This window comes from Cervus canadensis, chromosome 13 (assembly GCF_019320065.1).
Source record: "Cervus canadensis isolate Bull #8, Minnesota chromosome 13, ASM1932006v1, whole genome shotgun sequence".
Taxonomy (NCBI): domain Eukaryota; kingdom Metazoa; phylum Chordata; class Mammalia; order Artiodactyla; family Cervidae; genus Cervus; species Cervus canadensis.
The window spans coordinates 19,245,594-19,269,606 of NC_057398.1; the positions used below are offsets into that span (position 1 = coordinate 19,245,594).

Sequence of the window (24,013 nt, forward strand, 5' to 3'; positions counted from 1 at the left end):
CTGAGTGAAGCTCAACAATGAAAAATTCATAATGTCTAGCAGCTAACCAAAGTTGCCGGTCATGCAAAGAGGTAGGAGAATATGACCATATCAAAAAGGAAAACAGGGAATTCCCTGGCAGTCCAGAAGTTAGGGCTCCACGCTGCCACTGCAGAGGAAGCAGTCAAGGAATTAGGTTCCTTAGTCGAGGAACTTCGATCCTTGGTCAAGGAACTAGGATCCCACATGCTGCAGTGCTTCCAAAAAATAGTTATATATATAAGGAAAGTATGAACACAATAAAGAGATAAAGGATATAAAAAAGATCTAAGTGGAATATGCAGAAATGAAAAATATCTAAAATGAAAAATAATCTAAATGGGATTAAATGCAACAGAAGATCACTGTTATCAAAATAAATACTTTAAAGCAAAACAAAAATGTGTTAAGGAACATATAACATATATATACAATTAAAATGTATCACAACAGCACAAAAGATGGGAAAAGTGAAATGTAAATCTATTGTTCTAAAGTTCTTAATCTACATGAAATAGTGTAATATTACACAAGGACCAACTTTGATAAATTAAAGTATATGTTGAAAGCCCTAAAACATCCAAATCCCCTAAAAATGTTTTTTAAAGAGTTACAACTAATAACCAAATAACAGCAATAAAATATAATCATAAAAAACAGTTAATCAGGAACAAGGTAAGAATGTCCTCTCTCACTGTTGCTTCTCAACACTGTTTAAGGAGGAAATGGAAAGCACAGCTGACACTTGAACAACATGAATTTGAACTGCATGGATTCACTTACAGATTTGTTTCAACAATATATAAAATGATGGAGATTTATGAAAATCTGAATGAACTTGTAGGTGAACTGTGTAGCCCAGAAATATTCAAAAAAATTTAAAAACATATGTCATGAACATATAAAATACATGCAGATACTGGTCTATCCGTACACAGGCATAAGATGAGTGACATTTAAGATAAAATTAACAATGTGTTCATTTTCTTACTGCTTTATAACTGTACTTTCAAAGAATTATATTACTGTGCAATATACCTTTCCTAATTGGAGAAACTGCTCATCAGCCTATAGTTACAGATAAGTGGTTTTTTTAAAAAATGTAGCAATGTTCCCAAAACTGTATTATGAATGTAACTATAAAGTTGTATGTCATAAAAATTTTATGACAAGTCATAGTGTTGTATAGAGGCTAGGCAACCATGAAGCAATCATATCAATTACTTTAGGTTATCATAAAACAATCATATTGCTGCTTCTACAATATCAATGTATGAATCACTGTACCTATAATTAACATTAATTTTGTTTCACATTATCTTTTCATTTTTGACAGCTAGTGTTAATAATATGTAAAATACATACAATGTTTTGTATCATGTAAGACATTATTGCTATAAGTACTGACAGATGATTCATCCTATAAACAATGTAAACTTATGATATTGATAAATACAATAGAGTTCTGTAAATACATTTTTCTTATGCTTTTCTTAAAAACTTTTTTCTCTAGCTTCCTGTATCATAAGTATGTGCTTAGTCACTCAGATGTGTCCAACTCTTTGGGACCACCTGGACTGTATCCTGCCAGGTTCCTCTGTCCAGGGGATTGTTCAGGCAAGAATACTGGAGTGGGTGGCCATGCCCACCTCCAGGGATCTTCCCAACTCAGGGATCGAACCCAGGTCTCCTGCATTGCAGGCAGATTCTTTACCATTGGAGCCGCCAGGGAAGCTCTGTATCATAAGTAGACAGTATATAATAACACTTAATATACAAAACATGTTAATCAACTGTTTATGTTACCAGACTTCTGGTCAACGGTCGGCTATCAGTAGTTGTTTTGGGGGAGTCAAAAGATATATGCAGATTTTTGACTGTGCAAGGGGTGGGAGCCCCCAACCCCCACAATATTCAACAAGGGTCAACTGTATAATAATTCAGAAGGAAGAAATATAACTACCTCTGCTTGAAGATGACATATTTGTCTATAAAGAAATCCCAAAGAGTCAACAAAAAAAAACTAGAATGACTATGCAATGATAGCAATGTTGCAGAATACAACATTAATAAGACAAAAGTTAATCACTTTCTTATATACCAGCAAGGAAGAAGTGGAACTCAAAAGTAAAAACACATGACCATTTAAGTCAGTGCACCCAAAATGAAATACTTTGGTATAAATCTAACAAATTATATGAAGAACAATACAAAACTCTGATGAAAGATATCAAAGAGCTATTAATACTACAAAATAAATGGAGAAATGTCCATGTTCATGGACAGGAAGACTTAATGTCATCAAGAGGTCAGTTCTTCCCAACTTGATCTACAGATTCAATCCAATCCCAATCAAAATCCCAGCAGGCTTTTTGGGAGATATCAACAAACTGATTCTAGAACTTATATGGAGAGACAAAAGACCCAGGATAAGTAACTCAATATTGAAGGAGAAGAACAAATTTGGAGGACTGGACTTTCCTGGTGGAACAGTGGCTAACACATCCCACTCCCAATGCAGGGGGCCCAGGTTCAGTGCCTGGTTGGGGAACAATGAGACCCCACATGCTACAACTAAGAGTTCTCATGCCACAACTAAAGAGTTTGTATATAAAGAATCTGCGTGCCACAACTTAAAAAAGAAAAAGATCCCACTGCTACAAACAGAAGACCCCACATGTCACAACAAGTATGGAAGATCCTGAGTGCTGCAGCTAAGACTCGGCACAGCCAAATATAAACAAATACTTTTTAAAAACTGGAGGACTGACATCATCTGACTTCAATACTTACTATAAAGGTACAGTAATCAAGATAGCTTGGTAATGGCAAAAGAATAGACAAACAAAACAATGGAAGGGAACAAAGAATGCTGAAATAGGTCCACAAAAATACAGCCAACTGATCTTCAACAAAGAGAAAAAGCAATACAATGGAGTAAAGAGAATCTTCAACAATGGTGCTGGAACAACTGGACAGCCACACGCAAAAAAAACTTGACTCTAGACAGAGACCTTACATTACACCCTTCACAAAAATTAACCCAATGTGGATCACAGACCTAAGTGTAAAATACAGACTATTAAAATTCCTAGATAATAACATTAGAGAACATCAAGATGACCTTGGGTATGACAATGACTTTTTAGATACAACACTATAAAAAAAATAACTGACAAGCTGGACTTTATTAACATAAAAAGCTTCTGCTTTGTGAAAGACAGAATATAAAGGCAGTGAAAAGAAAAGTCACAAACTGAAAAAAAAAAAAAAGAAATTACAAAAGATATACTGATAAAGACTTGTCAAACAAAATATACAAAGAACCATTAAAACTCAACAATAAGAAAACCACCTAATTAAAAGCAGGGCAAAAGATCTGAACAGACATTTCACCACAGAAGATATATAGACAAAAAAAAAAAAAGATATATAGACAGCAAAGTAAGCATATTAAAAGATGTTCAGCATAATGTCATTAGAGAAGTGTAAGCTAAAACAACCGTGAGGTATCACCATACAGCTAGTGTGTATTAGTTGCTCAGTTGTGTCCGACTCTTTGCAACTCATGGACTGCAGGCCACCATGCTCCTCTGTCCATGGGATTCTCCAGGCAAGAATACTGGAGTCAGTCGCTATTTCCTTCTCCAATACATCTAGTAGAATGATCGAAATCCAAAACACTGACAACACCAAATGCTGTTGGGGATGTGGAACAAGAGGAACTCTCATGTTGGTGGGAATGCAAGATGATATAGCCACTCTGGAAGACAGTTTGGCAGTTCCTTGCAAAACTAAACCAAACTCTCATCATATAATCAAGCCATCATGCTCCTTGGTATTTACTCAAAGGAGCTGAAAATTTATGTCTACACAAAAAACTGTACACAGATTGTTTACAGCAGCTTTATTCATAACCAAAACCTGAAAGCAAACAAGCTGTCCTTTGGGAGGTAAATGGATGGACTACAATATATGCACACAATGGACTATTACTCAGCACTAAAGTGAAATGAGCTATGAAGCCATGAAAACACATGGAGAAACTTTAAATGCATATGATTAAATGAAAGAAGGCTATAAAAAGGCAACATACTGAAAACTGGTCAACCACTTGCAAAAGAATGAAACTAGAACACTTTCTAACACCATACACAAAAATAAACTCAAAATGGATTAAAGATCTAAATGTAAGACCAGAAACTATAAAACTCCTAGAGGAGAACATAGGCAAAACACTCTCCGACATAAATCACAGCAAGATCCTCTATGACCCACCTCCCAGAATATTGGAAATAAAAGCAAAACTAAACAAATGGGATCTAATGAAACTTAAAAGCTTTTGCACTACAAAAGAAACTATAAGTAAGGTGAAAAGACAGCCCTCAGATTGGGAGAAGATAATAGCAAATGAAGAAACAGACAAAGGATTAATCTCAAAAATATACAAGCAACTCCTGCAGCTCAATTCCAGAAAAATAAATGACCCAATCAAAAAATGGGCCAAAGAACTAAACAGACATTTCTCCAAAGAAGACATACAGATGGCTAACAAACACATGAAAAGATGCTCCACATCACTCATTATCAGAGAAATGCAAATCAAAACCACAATGAGGTACCATTACACGCCAGTCAGGATGGCTGCTATCCAAAAGTCTACAAGCAATAAATGCTGGAGAGGGTGTGGAGAAAAGGGAACCCTCTTACACTGTTGGTGGGAATGCAAACTAGTACAGCCACTATGGAAAACAGTGTGGAGATTCCTTAAAAAACTGGAAATAGAACTGCCATATGACCCAGCAATACCACTTCTGGGCATACACACTGAGGAAACCAGATCTGAAAGAGACACATGCACCCCAATGTTCATCGCAGCACTGTTTATAATAGCCAGGACATGGAAGCAACCTAGATGCCCATCAGCAGATGAATGGATAAGGAAGCTGTGGTACATATACACCATGGAATTTTACTCAGCCTCAAAAAGAATTCATTTGAACCAGTCCTAATGAGATGGATGAAACTGGAGCCCCTTATACAGAGTGAAGTAAGCCAGAAAGATAAAGAACATTACAGCATACTAACACATATATATGGAATTTAGAAAGATGGTAACGATAACCCTATATGCAAAACAGAAAAAGAGACACAGAAATACAGAACAGACTTTTGAACTCTGTGGGAGAAGGTGAGGGTGGGATGTTTCAAAAGAACAGCATGTATACTATCTATGGTGAAACAGATCACCAGCCCAGGTGGGATGCATGAGACAAGTGCTCGGGCCTGGTGCACTGGGAAGACCCAGAGGAATCGGGTGGAGAGGGAGATGGGAGGGGGGATCGGGATGGGGAATAAGTGTAAATCTATGGCTGATTCATATCAAAAAAAAAAAAAACCTAAGTTCAAGATTCTTGGTAGATAATGGCTTCCCTCCACTCAGTACTCTGCATACACTAACGCTTCATATACATGTTCTCATCATTTAATCCTCACACAAGCTTTATTAGACAGAAGTTATTCCCACATTACAGATGAGAAAGAAGTTTGTGAGAAATCACAACACCTGTCCAAGATGACACCCTGGCAGAACTGAGATCAGATGCAGAGACTACACTTAAGTTAAAATATATTTGGATTTCAAATGCAAATATTTCTAAAAATGATCTAAATTTCTTCATCACTGAGGATTATCCAGACCCCTTTTACAAAATGTGGATTCTTGCTGAATGGCTCCAATTAGACTGATATTATAGCATTTTACTTTTTTGAGCTCATCTTCCAAAATATCAGTAAATTTAGCAAACTGATGCCGAAATCTACAGGGGAAAAACCCTCTCCCAAAGCAGAACCCTCTTCACACCACAGGCTCAGGCATTTCTGAAACTGGAGTAAAACGGAGGCTAAAAAAAAAAAAAAAAAAGGCAACATACTGTATGATTCCAACTATATTACATTCTGGAAAAGGCAGAACTATACAAACAGCAAAAAGATCAGTGGTTGCTATGGGCTAGAAAGGAGGAAGAGAAGAGCTGATAAGAGCACAGAGAATGTGAGGGGTAGTGAAACTATACAGTGTGGTATTACAATGGTGGATATATGTCATTACACATTTGTCAAAATCCACAGAATTTACAGTATCAGGAGTGAACCCTAATATAAACTATAGACTTTGGGTGATTATGGTGTGTCAGTAAAGGTTCAACTGTAACAAAGGTATCACTCTATTGCAGGATGCTCATGGTATAGTGAGAGACGCTGCCTGAATGTAGGGGCAGGGAAAATATGGGGACTCCCTGTATTTTCTGTTCAAGTTTGCTGTGAACTTAAAACTGCTCTAAAATTTTTAATTTTAAAAATTAATCCAAAAGAAAAAATAGGGAAAAACCTGTAAAAATTAGATTTAAAACACAAAAATCATTTTTAAAAAACTAAATATACATGGTATAAACATGCTCATTAAATGACAGAGACTAACAGAGTAAATAATAAAGCAAGACAACCATACACTGTCTTAAGGAAACACATTTGAAATATAAAAAAGTATGTTAAAAATAAAAGTATATAAAAACACACAGTGTTAACATCTAAAGAATGCTAATATCACTATGGTAATATAAAACAAAGTAAACTTCAAAACAAGGAATATTGTGAGCAATAAAAAGGGGTATTTCATAATGATAAACAGCAATTCATCAGGACACGCATAAATCCTAATTACTGGACTGACTAAAATAGTTCATTCAAGTTATTCCATAAGATGTTATGGAACAAACTTTTTGGCCAACTCAATATATATGCACCGAGCAGAGATTTATTTTTGTTTTTATTTTTATTTTCCAAACAGAGATTTATATCTAAGGCTAAAAGGCAAAATGGCATGGGTTTGGGTAGACTCCAGGAATTGGTGATGGACAGGGAGGCCTGGCGTGCTGCGATTCATGGGGTCGCAGTCGGACACGACTGAGCGACTGAACTGAACTGAAAAGGTAAAATAAACAAATCCACAACTATATTTAAATATTTCGACACTGATCCTGCAGCAATTAAAGGAAAAACTAGGAAAACATCAGTAAAAATAAAGAATTCCTAAATGATACTATAACCAACTTTACTGACATTTATAGAACACTCTACCCAAATATATTAGGTTGGTGCAAAATTAATTGCAGTTTTCCATTGTTGAATTTTGCTATTTGATATTGGAGTACATTCTTAAATAAATGTGGCTATGTTATACATCATTTTAATGTATACATTGCTTTATGCTTTTTTGCTAATGACTTATTATTTGCTATGTATCCTAGAATTCAACTCAATTCTGACACTGGAGATAGCATTCAGATTCCGTGGCCAAGTTCTATAAGACTGAACACCCATGGCATCCTCTGACTTTAGATGACAATTCCAAGTCCAGGTTGCCACCTGAGCGGTGGCTATAAAGCAGGTTTCCATAACCCTCTCCTTGGGTTCAATTTAATTTGCTATAATGGGTCACAGAACTCAGAGAAACATTTCAATTACTAGATTACTGGTTTATTATAAAAAGATATTGGAGAAAGAAATGACAACCCATTACAGTATTCCTGCCTGAAGAATCCCATGGACATAGGAGCCAAGAGGGCTACAGTCCATGGAGGACACAGGGAAGTTGGACACGAGTTAGCAACTAAACAATGACAACAATAAAAGGGTATAACTCCACACCACACACAAAAAGTAATTCAAGGTGAATTAAAAATCTGAACATAAGATCAGAAACCATAAAAATCCTGGAAGAAAACTTAGGTGATACGCTCCTTGTCCTCAGTCTTAGAAATGACTTTTTGGATTTGACACTGAAAGGAAAGGCAGCAAAGGCAGAAATAAACAAGGAGGAATACATCAAACTAAAAACCTATAGCACAAAAAAGACTATCAAAAAATGAATGAGAGAAAATATGTGCAGATCTTATATTTGATAAGGTATTAATGCTCAAAATATATAAAAGAACTTCCACAACTCACCATCAAAAAAAAAAAAAAACCCTAAAATTTCAACTAAAAAAATAAGCAGAGGATCTGAATAGACATTTCCCCCCCAAATACACAGACAGCCAACAGGTAAATGAAAAGGGACTGCTTGATACAAACAATCATCTTCCCTGGTGGCTCACATGGTAAATAATCTGCCTGCAATGCAGGAGACCTGGGTTTGATCCCTGGGTTGGGAAGATCCCTTAGAGAAGGTAATGGCTACCCACTCCAGTATTCTCAACTGGAGAATTCCATGGACAGAGGAGCCTAGCAGGCTACAGTCCATGGGGTCACAGAGTTGGACATGACTGAGAGACTAACACAGGAAATGCAAACCAAACCACAATGAAATATCACCTAACACCTGGTAGAATGACTATTATCAAAAAGACTAGAAATAACAAATGCTGATAAAGATGTAGAGAAAAAGTAATCCTTGTGCACTGTTGGTGGGAATGTAAATTGGTGCAGATACCATACAAAATGGTATAAAGAAGCACCATATATATCATCCAGCAACCTCTCGGTATTTATCTGAAGGAAACAAAAACACCAACTCAAAAAGATATCTGCACACCCATATTGACTGCAGCATTTACACAAACAACTTAAGTGTTCATTGACAGACAATGGATAAAGAAGTTGTGGAATATGTGTATCAGCCATAAAGCAAGGAGGAAATCCCACAATTTGTAATAACAATGAATGAACCTTGAGGGCATTATGCTAAGTAAAACAAGTCAGACAAATACTGCATGGTCTTACTTACATGTGAAATCTGTTCAACAAAAACAACAATAAAGAAAACCAAACTCACAGAAACAGAGAATAGATGGGTGGTTACCAGAGGCAGCATGCAGGGGATGGGCAAGAGGTAAAGGTGCTCAAAAAGTACAAACTTCCAGTTATAAACTAACTAGTCTTGGGGATGTAATGTACAGCATGGTATTTCTTTTATATATAAATATACACACACACCCATAGATATTAACTGTATATTAATAATACTGCATTCTATAATTAAAAGTTGCTGAGAGTAAATCTTAAAAGTCCTCACCACAAGAAAAAAAATTTGTAACTCTGTGGTGATGGATGTTTAGTACACTTATTGTGATCATTTCACAATGCATACATATATCTAATCTTGTTTTAATCCTATTGTATGAAGCTAATATAATGTTATATGTCAATTATATAAGTTTTGTTAATGAATAAAAAATAAATAAAAAGATATAACTCAAGAAAAGTCAAATGGAAGAGATACAGAGGGCAAGGTATGTGGGAAGGAGTGCAGAATTTTCACACCTTTTCCTGGCATGCCACTCTCCCCAAATCTGTACATGTTCACCAACCCAGAAGCTTTCCAAACCCTTTGGGGTTTTCATGGAGTCATGGTTACATCAGCATGACTGAATAACCATTGGCTATGAATGAAATTAATTTTCAACTCTTCTACCCTCCTAGGAGGTTTAGAGCGGGACTGAAGAGTTTCAACCTTCCAATTACACAGTTGACTCCATTAGCAACCTAATGGAGTTAGGTTGAACCTAACTAAGAATTAGCAATTCTTAGGTGCTTTCCAAAAGTCACCTCATCAAAATAACAAAAGCCACCTTTATTGCTCTCTTTACTTAGGAATTTTCAAACGTTTTAGGAGATCTGTGCCAGAAAAGGTTGAAGACCAAATATATATTTCTTATAAAATCAGTGTCTTCCAACACAATACTAAGAAAATTTGATTTTTAAGAGTGAGCAAAAGATATGAATAGACACCTCCAAGGAGATATACAAATGGTGTATGCATGCTCAGTTACTTCAATTGTGTCCAACTCTTTGCGACCCCATGGACTGTAGTAGGTGAGGCTCCTCTATCTATAGGATTTTCCCAGCAAAAAGACTGGATTGGGTTGCCTTGCCCTCCTCCATGGGATCTTCCCAACCCTGGGATCGAATCCATGTCTTCTGCATCTTCTGCATTGCAGGTGGATTCTTTACCCCTGAGCCACTGGGCAAATATACCCAATATTATTCATCACTAGAGAAACTTCAGTTAAAGCCATAATGAGATACTACTATGCACCCACTTAAATGGCTACTGTTTTTAAAATTGATAATACCAAATGTTAACAGAGATGCAAGTGGAACTCTTATACATAGCTCACAAAGTAAAACTGTACAGCCACTTTAGAGTTTGGTAATTTCTTAAAAGTTAAACTTACTGTTTGACTCAACAATCTAACTTTTAGGTACTGACCCAAGAGAAATGAAGTCAATGTTCACACAAAGCATAAGCAAATGTTCATAGCAGCTTTATTCATGATACCCCAAACAGGAAACAATCCAAATATTATCTAATGATGAATATAAAATAAATTGAGGTATATCAGTACAGAGAAACAATACTCAACAAGAGGAACAAACTACTGATACATATTGGGTGAATCTCAAAAGCATCCTGTTAAAGAAACTAGACACAAAAAGTTAAGCATTATTTAATTCCATTCATATGAAACTCTTGGAAAGTCAAAATTATAGTAAGTATTGGTTGTCTATAGGTGTAGTTTGGGAAAGAGATCAACTACAAAGTGGCATGAAGGAATTCTGGGGGGAAGACTGAAATGCTGTTTCTTGACTTTGATGGCAATTACACATGTAGATACATATGTTAAAACTCAAGCTGTACATTTTCAACGGACAGATTTTACTATATGTAAATTAAGTTATACTAAAGCTAATTTTTTAAAGTTATAGAAAAAAGGACTTTTTAAAAACTTTTTATTTTGTATTGGGGTATAGCAAATTAACAAATAATGTGATAGTTTCAGGTGAACAGTGAAGGGACTCAGTTATACACATTACATGTATCCATTGTCCCCCAAACTCCCCTTCCATCCACGCTGCCATATAACATTAAAAAAAGAGTTTCATATGATATACAGTAGGACCTTGTTGGCTATCTATTTTAAATACAGCAGTGTGTACATGCCCATCCCAAATTCCCTAAGTATCTTTTACCCCATTCTTCCCTCCTGGCAACCATAAGCTCAGTCTGTCTGTTTCTGTTTTGTATTAAGTTCATTTGTATCATTTCTTTTTAGATTCTACATATAAGGGATGTCATACAATACTTCTCTGACTTACTTTACTCAATATGACACTCTCTATATCCATACATGTTGCTGCAAATGGCATTATTTCATTCTTTCTAATGGCTGAGTGTTATTCCATTGTATAAATGACAAAAATTCAGCACCCATTTATGATAGAAACTTTTCAGAAAGTGGGCACAGAGGGAACATACCTCAACATAATAAAGGCAATATATGACAAACCTACAGTTAGCATTATACTTAATGGTAAAAAGCTGAAAGCATTCCCTCTAAGATCAGGAACAAGACCAGAATGTCCACCCTTACCACTTTTAGTCAACATAGTTTTGGAAGTCCTAGTTACAGCAATCAGAGAAGAAAAAGAAGTAAAGGGAATCCAAATTGGGGAAGAAGAAGTTAAATGGTTACTGTTTGCAGATGACATGACACTATACATAGAAGATTCTAAAGATCTACCAGAAAACTACCAGAACTCATCAATGAATTCAGTAAAGTTGCAGGTTACAAAATTAATACACAGAAATCTATTGCATTTCTATACACTAACAACAAAAGATCAGAAAGAGAAATTCAAGAAACAATTCCACTGACCACTGCATGAAAAAGAATAAAATACCTAGGAATAAATCTACCTAAGGAGACCAAAGATCTGTACTCCAAAAACTATAAGATGCTGATAAAAGAAATAAAAGATGATACAAACAAGTGGAAAAATACACCACGTTCATGGAGTGCAAGAATCAACATTGTCAAAATGACCATAATATCCAAGGCAATCTACAGATTCAATACAATCCCTATCAAATTACTAATGGCATTTTTCACAGAACTAGAACCAAAAAAAAATCTCAAAATTTGTATAGAGACACAAAAGACCTCAAATAGCCAAAGTAAATATAAAGAAAGAAAAATGTAGCTGGAGGAATCAGGTTCCTTGACTTCAGACTATACTACAAAACTACAATCATCAAAACAGTATGGTACTGGCACAAAAATATTAATAGAAATATAGCTCAATGGAACAGGATAGAAAACCCAGAAATAAGCCCATGCAACTATGGATAATTAACCTATGACAAAAGAGGAAAGACTACATAGTGCTGGAAAGATACTCTCTTCAACAAATGGTGCTGGGAAAACTGGACAGTTACATGTAGAAATAAAGCACTTTTATGTCTTTAATTCCCATGACCTTATTTTGAGCTCTACTTGTTCATCTTGCAAACTTAACCAGGTTTTTATTGGTTCTAGTCTAATAGTTTTAACTCAAAGTCCTTCAGCATTACAGTCACATAAAAATACCAGGACTGCAGTGTCAGGGCCAGCATTCAGGTGAAGATACTCATGAGGTAAGTTGCAAATATGCTCTATAACTCTGATGAGAAGCTGGAACTAGAGATACAGATTTGGGAGTCATCTGCAGAAAACAGTAGAAACCAAGGAGTTGATAAAATTGTACTCTTTTCTCACGGCCAGGTCTCACTTCTTACTAAACCACAGAAAATGCTTAAGTTAAATATGAAATAAGTGAATGACTTGAATTTCAGAAGGGCAATTTTTCTATGAGAGTTAAGAAATAACCACTGAATTTAAACACAGTTTTGGTATATTTATAGCTCCAAACTTGGACATCTTACCTGGTTTAATTTTTCACTCTGATTCAGCCTTGAAGTCTCCATTACATTTGATCTAGTATTCCTTTCCATGCCCAGTATTTGCTTCGGTGGTTCCATGTTTGAAGCAGGTTGTGAAAAGCATGCCTTTGCTACTGGGAAGCCTATGGGACATGACCCTTGTTGCTTCATTCTAAAAGGTTGGGTGAAAATCTTACCTTTTGTGAATAAAAGAAGAGGAGAGAAAAATTGTCACTACCAATTTCTAGTTTACCTTCTGGTGGCTATATATAGAGGTTAGGCCCTTAGAACTAAAAAGTCAGCTTGCATTTTCATGTAAAGCCAATAAAATTTACATACAATGGAAATGATTAGTCATCTACAGAAGAAAAAACAAGAGATAATAAATGTGTTACTGAAAGATTGGGGGTTTCTAAAACTCTACTTAAGGACACCTGAAAATCATTACAAACAGCCAGGACTCAGTAGGTAAAAATCAAAAAAGCTGTATCTTATTTAGGAAACCATTAAGTCTTCAAATAAATAATCTGCTTGAATCATGCTTTTCAAACTGGATAACCATCTAGTGGTATGGGGGGAGAGGTGGAGAATGAAAAGCTACAGAATAAAGAATATTATCCTAGAGTATAGATTCTTTTCTTCAAGGTTAATAGGTAAGGAAGCACTACAGGAGAAAGGTTTATTGTTAAAAAACATGAAAGATAACTGAACCCCAGCAAGGCCTAGCTCTTTCTTTACCCTAAGATCAAGCTGACAAGAGGAAATTACTTCCAAGATAACCTGATGAGGAATAACAGACTATGGGTGGAGAAAATCAACAATTCAATCACTGGGAAGTAATGTCCACCCCCTACAACTCAATAAATTGTCAAACTGCTTTATACAACTCAACCTCATATAAGTTGAATAGCATGAGTTACTCTCCCAAAGTTTGAGCACCTCAAGAATACTGACACAGGGAGTTCCCAGGTGGCCTAGTAGTTAGGATTCAGCACTCCTCACAGCTGTGGTCTGGGTTCCATTCCTGGTCATGAAACAGAGATCCCACAAGTGGCATGGCACAGCCAAAAATTAAAAAAAAAAAGAATAATGATGCTGTTGAGGTTTAGACTCAAAACACTCAGTGGCCCCATAGTCTTCCTTGACTGTAAACCCCCTACCATATCCTTGTCAAATTACACTTCCCATCACAATTTAAATATTGGTTTGTAAATGTGTGATAGTCTCATGATTTTTCTGTATTAATCTAAAAATACAGATTTTTGAGAAAAAGAAAAATCACTGAAATGGACATAGAGTTCCCCAAATAGGCAGTGAATGGATTCTATACTGTCAAGGGTCTAGAGAGACAGTATATCAATAACCATATTAGTCTTCTGAGCTTTTAAGAAAGACAGTAATTGGGGAGGCAAAGCACTGAATTAGCAGTAATGAGTTCAGTACCTAACTTTAGCTGTTAGCCATGAAATTTTTGAAAAGTCACTCAACTTTCTTGAGTTTTGACTTTCTGATCTGTAAGACAGTTACTCAGCCAACCTGTCTATAGTATGAGAATCCAAGGTAAAATGCTATACAGATAAGGTGGTTATTACTACACTACATAAATTAGTACAATGCCTGCTAGGGTATGAAAGATTCAGTGATAGCCAAGATCAGATAGCAAATGCCACAGATCAGTATTATTTTTTAAACTTTTCATTTTCTATGCTATATCTTCTTTACCTGAATACACAGAACTGATGTTCATTTACAGCACTCCAGAGAGGGCTGATCTTATGTTTTCATAATAGTAGCTACCACTTACTGTGGGCTTACTAAATGCCAGGCACTTTACAGATCTTGTCTCATTTAATCCTCAGCATGACTCCAACAGCCAAGTATTATTATTCCTATTATAGAGATGAGGGGACTAAGGGCTTAGCCATTTTAACTCACCTGAGATCACACAGCTAGCAAGTGGTAGAGCCACGATTCAACTTCAACAAACTGGAGCTTAGTCATTACATGCATACATACCTACACATATGTACCACAACAGCTCCAAAATCTGCTGATCTGCAATACAGTTACCTTTACTAATGTGCTTACCTGCAGGCCATCCTCTCTGCTTTTCCTCTGATACACTCTTCTTCAGCGTCAACAAAGAACCTGCTCTGGTCTGCTCCACAGAAATAACATCTGAAGCGGCATTCAGCACTTCGAACATAGAAAGGAAGCCATACTGCACATACTGGAATGATCGTCCAAATCGATTGGCAAATGCCTTTTCAAAATCAGAAAGGAGAACAGGAGATAACGCCAAGAGGTCTTTCAACTCACTCTTCACAACAGCTGGAAGAATAGGGGACACCCTTCCTCGGTAAGGTACTCGCCGGCGAGAGCTGGGACCAGAGCAAACACTGGCCCTTCCCTTCTGCACGGAGTTTCGAACCTTATGGTTGCTCTTCTGTTTTGCAACTAAATTTGCTATTCCTTTGGTGGACTCATCTGGGATGGCTAAGGAGGTGTGAAGAAGAAAAAAAAAAAAGAAATCATATTTAGGTGAAAACTGACTCCCTTCTTCATTCTTTGCACCTGTGGTTATACAATTTTTTGCTCTCCAAGGAGCTGTGTATCTGGGTGGCACAAGAAACGTGAATCCCTGGTTACTCCATTTCTTGCATTTTATACAACTTGTTAGCTTCTCTACTGGAGGATGGAGAACAGTGGAACCCAACTTGTTAACACTGCTGCTAATTAACTCCTGAAAGATCTGAAACTCTAGAGATGAACAATAAACTTCCCTACAATGTTTTTGTGCTTCATGAAATTTAGAACAAGATTCCATAATTAAAAAGTCCCCTTGTTAAGTTTCTCCTGGCATATGTTAAAACATTAAATCATATGAAAAACGTAGTTTTTGTGAAAGCAGAGCATTCTGGGGAGGGTTTCCTGACTATGCTAAAGATCTAACTCTGCCCACAACCTCAAAGGTGCCTATGATCTCTCTTCTCCCTCAAGAAAGTAAAATCCCCTGCCTGGAATGCAGGATACTTGTAGAGCTAGAACAATTCTTTACCAAGTGATTATTATTACAAAGTTCATAGACCTCCAAATCTTAAACCTACCTTTCAGTATTACAGTGCCATCCCCACAGGGGCAGACACTGACAACATCAGGCATATCCAACACCAGCTCCATGGCGGACCGATACCCAAGGATTCCGAGCGGTAAATGGTTGCCAACCATCAAAAGGTACTCCTTTTCCAACTCCTGTGGGGTCAAACCATCTTTGGTGGAAATGAGAAGTGACCTTATTTCCTTCCTCAGGCATTCCTGTATACGCTCTTGTTCAGACATTGCACCCTACAAGATTTAAGACAGAAACACTGCTCATGAGGAAAAGCAGGCAAACCCAAGAGGAAAAATAATAAAAAGTTTAAAATGGCCCAAAGTGGAATATAAACAACTGATGCGCATTTTAAAGGTAAAATGAGGCAGAGACAGTACCACGAGGGTGCTCTGAAACTTGGGTTTGGGAAAGCTCCTACATAATTCAAAGTCTAAATCCCAAACTGTGATGATTAACCTAAGTGTGCCTCGAGAAATCCCTGCCGCGACCTAACGTGTGAAAAGTTTAAGTTCCTGGCTCGTTTTTTGGGTGAAGCCTTAACTCTGCTTGTCCCGGATCCCACTCTACACTGTAGACTTAGTATCAGATTCTCTCTGGCCCGCCATTCGGGAACCAGGACTGGGAAGGAGGCAAACGCAGTACGCCTTCTTCCGCAGTGCGAGGACTGGGCTCCGCGGAATCACGCTCGGATGGGCAGACTTTCTCCAGAGCCCAAACCTACGGAGAGGCTCCCCGCGTCGTCTTCCAAGTCAACCACCTGGTCGTTGCCCGAGCTCTACCAACTGCGCTCGGCTTGGGCGCGGGGTGTTCACCCCTCCCCACCCTATCCCCCAAAGCCTACGGCCCTGGGGAAAAGAGGTAGGCGGGCGGGAGGCAGGCGGAGCACCCTTCAGCGGCCCGACCCTGCCGGCCGCCCCTCACCCTGGCGCTGGCGCTGGCGCTGCCGTTGCGGGCCTGGCAACGTCAAGCGCGCACACGAACTAGCAGCCACCGACCGGCAGCTGGGAGGCGGCCTGCGCGCCTGCGCACTAGTGCCTGAGGGCCCGCGAGGTGCTCTCCCGGCGCCGCGTTCCGGCCCCGAGGGCTCACGGCCGGTGGGACGGTTAGGTAGGACTGGTGGCTCCGGGATCTGGCCTGGGTTCGGTCCCAGTCCTGGGGCGGCCTAGGTCCCCTCCCAGGCAGCCTTCTGGGGTGGCCGGCGCCTACTTCTTGCGACGTGCTTGGGAGACACGAGGTGAGGCAGCGCGCACAAGAACCCCTCCAGACACCTCTCAGCCGGAGGAGAAGGAGGCTGCGAGGTTCTTAGCCTAGGTGTGCCTCTCAATCACCCGTGGGGCTACTTTAAGAAGTGAAAAAGATGCTCGGGTCTGATCAGCAGATACTCTGATTCTAGCAGGTCTGGGTCTATTGGAGGAAATTTCAGGCAATTCTGATGCTTGGTGGAGAAGCACTGCTGCGGAGCTAGATAGATGCAACTTCCCGCAGAGCGGAATGGGTGGGGCAACGAGGGCTTCCCGAATGATTGGAGAACTTCACTGGAGATGAAAGAGTTGGGAAACTAAAGAGGAGGATGTACTTGAGGAAATAAGCTGGGGTGTATTTTACTGGATAGGTGGAATGAGCCAGATGTATAAGGGCCTTGAAAACCAGAAAATGGTAGTTTAAGAGGTGTAGACTTGAAAGGCAGAGTATGAAGACTTTTACCTTAAAATATATAATCTAATTAAAGGAACAAGAAAACCAAAAGGTAACTGAGGATGAGTCAAAGAAACCAGAGCGCACACATCTACTTTCACCTAAAATCCCACGACATTAAGAAAAAGGCTCTTAGGAACAAAATGTTCCATCAATGAACCAAGAATACTGAGTAATCTCAAAATACAAAAAAGATTTGTGGGCTGGTTTATAGCAAAACAGACAGGGCTAAGTAGCCAATGAACTAAAAGGAAAGTGATGAGACATGAAGAATGGATCCAGCTGGACACCACTCCAACATCTGAATGACAGGTATTACACAAACAACAGAATGGTGGTGAGGGTTGGAGATGTGGAAAGAAGAAAATGTCTCAGATTTGAAGAAAAACACAAATTTTCAGATTAAATGGTTCCACTGAGTCCTTAGGATAATAAACTTAAGATCCCATTCTAGACAACATCCAGAAGAAAAAGAAGAGCTTTTATATAGAAATAGGTTACCTAGAAAGCAATGGAAATTATATTGCCATTGGATTTCTCAATGGAGTAATGTCTTCAAAGCTGAAACTGAAATCCTTAACCCAGCCAAATCAGCATTTAAATAAAACACACAAAAATTCTGAAAATTTACCATCTCACTAAACAACCTGACAGCAAAATGGACAATGAATTGAAAAACCATATCCCTAATTTTCACCCCATTATCTACGATAATAAGTAACATATGGTGCATTTACTACATGCTCTTAACGGAGATTATCAAATTTTAACAATCTGAAAAAGTACAATTATGATCCCCACTTTAAACTGAAGAAACTGACAGAAATGAACAAGGATATAAAAAAGTGATGGGCAATAAAAACAAAACTCTGGATCGAGTCTAGAAAGTTATTGGTGCATAATGTGAAAATAAGAGATTTTTACCAAGATATTCTGGAGCTAAATCTCAGATCAATAACTGCAATCTGAGTGTCAGGGGCTGAGTTGCTTCAATAAGGGGACCCCATTTGGAAGAGTTAAGCTACACTTGAAATCATGACTTGCTTGGGTTTATAACGCACTGTCATTCTCTGAGAACTATCAGACTTATGTAGTCGCTACCTGGAATGAGGTGAGAACCATCACCTTAGCATCTTTCTTGCCTTTGATGGAGACACTCTGTAGGTATGTAATGCTTTTGATGTACTATTTTGGCACTTCACTTGGCATTTTCTACCAGAATAGCCCTTACTCAATGAGTGAATGTGCCCATGTAAGAATTCTGTCAGTTGCCAAGATTACCTATTCCAACTATTCACTTGGCAAGTAGGGTACTAACCACAGGATGAACTCACAGTCCTACTGGCCCTGCCCAAAGGTCAACTTGGCCCAGAATTTAATTCATTTATCACCTAACCCCTACATGCTCAGAATGTTGACAGCACACAGTGACATTTGTGTTCTTTTGAAATTAGTGACAGTTACTAAGAAGTTTGAGTTCCTCCTTTTTTCCAGAACATTTATCCATAAGGGGTTCCAAGGCCTTTGGGGAAAGGCTGGAGAAAAGGTTTGCAGTACTTAAGTACAGTGTTTCAGCAGCATCCTTCTTTAAGAATATTTAGGCTACACTCCTGGGATCTGATTTAGTTCTTGGAACAGAACTGACAAGTCATATTTCTCACTCCGAGTCCTCTGTTCCCAGACCTAGAACTGTGTTTTGTTGGTTTGAAATTACACAAATTAAAAAGACTTAGTGAGTTGTTTGTTGATTTCATCCCTGGGACCCTACAATTAATTACCACAACCAGACCAATGTGTTTTCCATCCTGCCTATTATGATGACCAGAGAACACTTGTCTTTGTTAATTAACTGTCTCCACCTGGTCTCCTCCCATCCCCTGCTTGTATCTGGGAGTATATTTCCATTGCAGCTGCTCCTACCAGCATTCCTGCCTTAGAAAACAGCCAATAATGAGTTTTGTGTTGTTGTGTGTGTTTTAAGCTTCTGAAGCTTTAATATATGCCCCATAACAAGTATGAGAGACTCTTTTGAAAACACTGTCTGTGAAGGAGGAGGTGAGTTAGAAGCTCATGATAGAACTTGGGCAGCATTCCAACCTCCCAAAGTTTAACACTATGCCCAACTTGGGGCCATTTGATGTCACTGTTCAATTCTATTCCTCACAGCAATTACGCTAAACCTTTGCCATCCCTATTAAACTTTTGTACATATTCCTGCCTCACCACTAGAAAATGACTTGGCTCTGACTCCCAAAGACAACACACACAGAGAGGGAGAGACAGAGCGAGAAATACTTTCTAACATCCTCCAGCCATTCCTTCTTGGCCAAATCCTTGAATAAACAGTCCACGCTCACTTTTCCCCGCTTTTTCATCCACCATTCCCTACTCAATCTGAAGCACTAGGTCTGCTACTCTGAACATCTTAGTTTTATCAAAACCACCAATGACAAATCTGACAGATCGTAAGGACTTTTCAATATTTCCATGGTCGGTGATGGCTGCTGTTTCCTCTCTGTGTCCCCTCCCTTTCTGAAAATCTCTCCTGAGTGTCTATAATGCTGCTTCATTGAGCTTGGCACCTAGGTTTCTGCTCTTATTTCCTATTTCTGTTATTCCATTAAATGTCCACACCTAGCAGGGTCTGTCCTTGGCTTCTCCTTTTCAGTCTTCCCCCTCTTCCTGAGTGACCTTTTTCACTCTCACACCTTCAGCTTTGGCTCATGCCTTCCGAAACACATGTTCATGCAAATAATACAGATTTTCTAGTTCTTACCATGTGCCAGGCACTGTTCTAGAATACAGAACTACAAGAGCAAGACAAAGTTCTGTTCTCCTGGACCTAACTAAGGATAAACAAAAAGCAGATAAATATATAAAATGTCAAGTAACGATAACTATTAAGAAAAATAAACCAGGGTAAGCCAGACTGAGAAGGGGCTGTTTTAAACAGTATTTATAAAACACTTTGTTTGACCTCTAAGAACTTGTGGCTCCAGAGCATCAAAACAACGTAGAAACTTGTTACAAATTATCAGACCCCACCCTCCACTTGCTCAACTAGAACCTGGGAGAAGGGGCAGAAAGAGCCCAACAAGGCAGTTTAATTGGCCCTCCAAGTGATTCTGTGCTGTGCTTAGACGCTCAGTTGTGTCCGACTTTTTGTGACCTCATGGATTTTAGCCCACTAGGCTCCTTCTGCCATGGGGATTCTTCAGGCAAGAATACTGGAGTGGGTTGCCACGCCCTCCTCCAGAGGATCTTCCCAACACAGGGACCGAACCTGCGTCTCCCACATCTCCTGCATTGGCAGGCGGATTCCCCACCAGGGAAGCCCAAGAACACTGGAGTGGGTACCCTATCCCCTCTCCAGGGGATCTTCCCAGCCCAGGTATGGAACAGGCGTCTCCTTTATTACAAGTAGATTCTTTACCAGCTGATCTACCAGGGAAGCCCCCAGGTGATTCAGATGGCCGCTAAAGTGAGAACTGCAGTGCCTACCCTACCCCCAGCCCTGATGCATTGTCCTAAATAGATGACTGGTGTGTGGTCTATCGGATTGATTTTCTCAGCCTGTAAAGGTAGCTTGAGGGTTGGGGGGAAAGGAGATGCTGGGGACCCCTCCGGTCAAAAGTAACCTCCACCCAGACTTTTCAGAAGGCAACCAAGTGGGGTCAGCTGACCCAAGGAGGGTCAGCTCCCTGGAGGTCACAGGCCTCCAGGGAGCAAGATAGAGCCAGACACTCACTGAATCTGCTGCAAGAAGCTGGGTGCTGCCAGTTTTCTTCCGAGTCCAGGAGCGCCAGAAGAAGCGCGGATGAACTTCCCTTCCGGTGCGCAAGGAGGCTGCACAGCATAAAGTGAGGCCCACGAAGGCCGGGGGAGCGAGTGGGGTTCCTGCGCAGCGGGCATTTGCCCTTGCAACCAATTCCATGCCTGAAGTTTTGTCTTTATTTTGAAATACTGGTTTGGAAAAAGTTTGATTGAATTTGAAATCCACTTGTACCATCACAGTTACTCCGAAAGAAGAGAAACCATTACAATGAGGAGCCTGCACACTGCAACTGGAAAGTAGCCAGGGATCGCTGCAACTAGAGAAAGCCTGTGGACAGCCACCAAGATCCAGCCCAGCCATAAATAAATCTTTTTAAAAAATCGTGTGAACACATTTCTCATCCATGGTAACAAAAAATATTTAAAGCTTATCAAAAACCCTTGATTAGGAATTTCATGTAGTCGTTTGATCTGCTGAAAGGCCCAGTTCTTGAAGCCCTCTGAGAATCACCTGCCCACCTCTTAATATGGTTTAAACTAGGTTTTCTCTGACTTCACTCAGGATTACTTGTCCCCTCCTTTGGGTCCTCATGGTAACATATAGATATCTGTGGTTCTCAACCAGGAGCAACTTTGTCCCCATGGGACACTTGACAATGTCTGGGGGTTGGTACTACTGGCATCTCGTGGTGGGTAGAAGTCAGAAATGCTGCTAAAGATCTTACACAGGAAAGTCCCCTGCAACAGAGAATTATCTAGTCCAAAAGGTCAACAGTGCTGAGGCAGAGAAAACCTGCTGTAGATCCTTCTGTCATAACATACACTATCACACCTATATGTTTACACATCTGTTTCTCCCTGTTAGACTCTCAGGTTCCTCAAGGACATGTCTTACCTTTACATTCTCAGAGGTGAGCAGTGCTAAACATACAGTAAGTGCTCACTATGTATCTGTGAAGTGAATTCATGAGAGAAAAGGCAGTCTTACCTACACCTAACAAGGAGACAACTGCCTCTCCAGGCAAAGAAGGCCAGAACTTGAAACACTTGAGAGCAGTATAATTAGGGGAAGTAGGTCTGACAGAGATGCCTGCAGTTATTTACCAACTGCTCAACCTATAAGGGTCAAAATCTCTCAAGTCTTCTAACCCCTCACCCCCACGACCCACTTCCTAACTCCGTGCAGTCACCAAATTCTGCTATTTCTCTACCTCATAAATTTCCAGAATCTAAACCATCCCCACGGCCAAAGCCAGCTCTCATCAGCATCGCTTTCCTAGCCCACTGCTGTGCCCTCCTGGTTGGTTTTTCTGCCACGTACAAATTGAGAAAGTCAAATTTAAGTCCCTGTGGTTTCTTCCAGATTTAAAATAATAATTGCAATTTTATCTGGTGATAATGAATTCCAACTTTTCCATTAAATAAGATGTATAAATATTCACTCTTCATTGTAGATATAAAATTTCAAGCTGCTAAATGAGAATAAGTATATATTAATTTAGAAAGCCTCGAAATCTTTCATGACCTTTGTCTTAGAAACAAACTCAAAGCCAGTGACTTTAATTGGTCCTCTCCCTCTCCTAGTAACTCCGTTCCCACAGGGGTCAGCCTCATAACAAACCCAAACAAGGGCTAATGTATTAAGAGTTTAAAGCTGTGCACATATAATATTTTCAGCAAAGGGATGACCAACACACTTTCAATTTAAAAGGAATCTAAAAGAAAACAGCATCATTATTTTCAGAAGAGATGAGGCCAGCCAGCTAGAGACTCATGCTGCTACCTCAGCACTCAGCATGTTGACTTTTTTTAAACACGGAATGTTACCCCCTTTCTCAGATATTGTCATGTCATTCATAATCCGAAGAGCCTTGGGATATAAGCAGATGCTTGTGCTACTGTTATAAATGGATATAGAAAATGAAGTAGTGATTACATAACAGCAGAGGAGACTGAGAACAAGTACCCAACATGGGCTGCAACAATCAAGTATGGCTTTTTCTCATCAATTTTTCTCCTACAAGAAATCTTATTGGGAGAGAAGGTACAGCTTTGAGAATGTAATTTGGCCAGATATCCTGCCAATTCTTGGTTCAAAAATTGAGGTACAATTTTAGTTTAAGAGTCTACAGCTAGGACTCTAGGTCAAATTAATCCATAACAGAATCAAAAGATAAGAAAAAATTAATAAATGCTACAGTTTCATGCTTTTCCAAATAGGAAAATCTTTAAAGATGATAAACTAGCTATGTTTAATAGCAACTATTAATTTTGAGTGAATACTAAATAATCATATTTTCCCCCCTTTGGGCCAAATGCAACTTCAAAAACTTTTTCAGTATACCGTTACGGGGAAAAAATACTGAGTCAGGCACTTGAAAAGAAACATTTACCCTCCCTATGTAGTCCACACAATAATTAGGTTTAGACAGTAAAAAACAAATCTATTTGAATGACTTTATTACTAATCTTTTAATTATTATATTCCCAGTGACCTAACTCAGAATATATGGAAGAAAATAGTGGAATGGTTTTTCCAGAGTCAATTTAAGTTACTTCAGAAACTGCAGTCCCTGCTTTGGAAACATGGAGTCTTACCCAAAATTACCAGGGAAGTCTCCCAGTCCTTATTCTTTAATAAAGTTTTTGAGAAA

General features: G+C 38.9%; 1 protein-coding gene across 3 annotated transcripts in view; it reads right to left on the bottom strand.

The window, feature by feature from the left end:
* TDRD5 (tudor domain containing 5) overlaps positions 1–24,013 on the bottom strand; it is a 103,353-nt gene that overhangs the window by 61,974 nt on the left and 17,366 nt on the right. Inside the window, exons 1-4 of one of the 3 annotated variants that reach the window (XM_043486145.1) lie at positions 16,812–16,936; positions 15,886–16,123; positions 14,867–15,274; positions 12,782–12,975 (exon numbers count right to left, since the gene is read on the bottom strand). In XM_043486145.1, the coding sequence (XP_043342080.1) occupies positions 12,782–12,975; positions 14,867–15,274; positions 15,886–16,117 (834 nt within the window). In that variant the 5' untranslated portion in view covers positions 16,118–16,123; positions 16,812–16,936. Of the gene's footprint in view, positions 1–12,781; positions 12,976–14,866; positions 15,275–15,885; positions 16,124–16,611; positions 16,785–16,811; positions 16,937–24,013 lie in introns of those variants that run through there. The other 2 variants (XM_043486146.1, XM_043486144.1) reach the window with 2 other exon arrangements.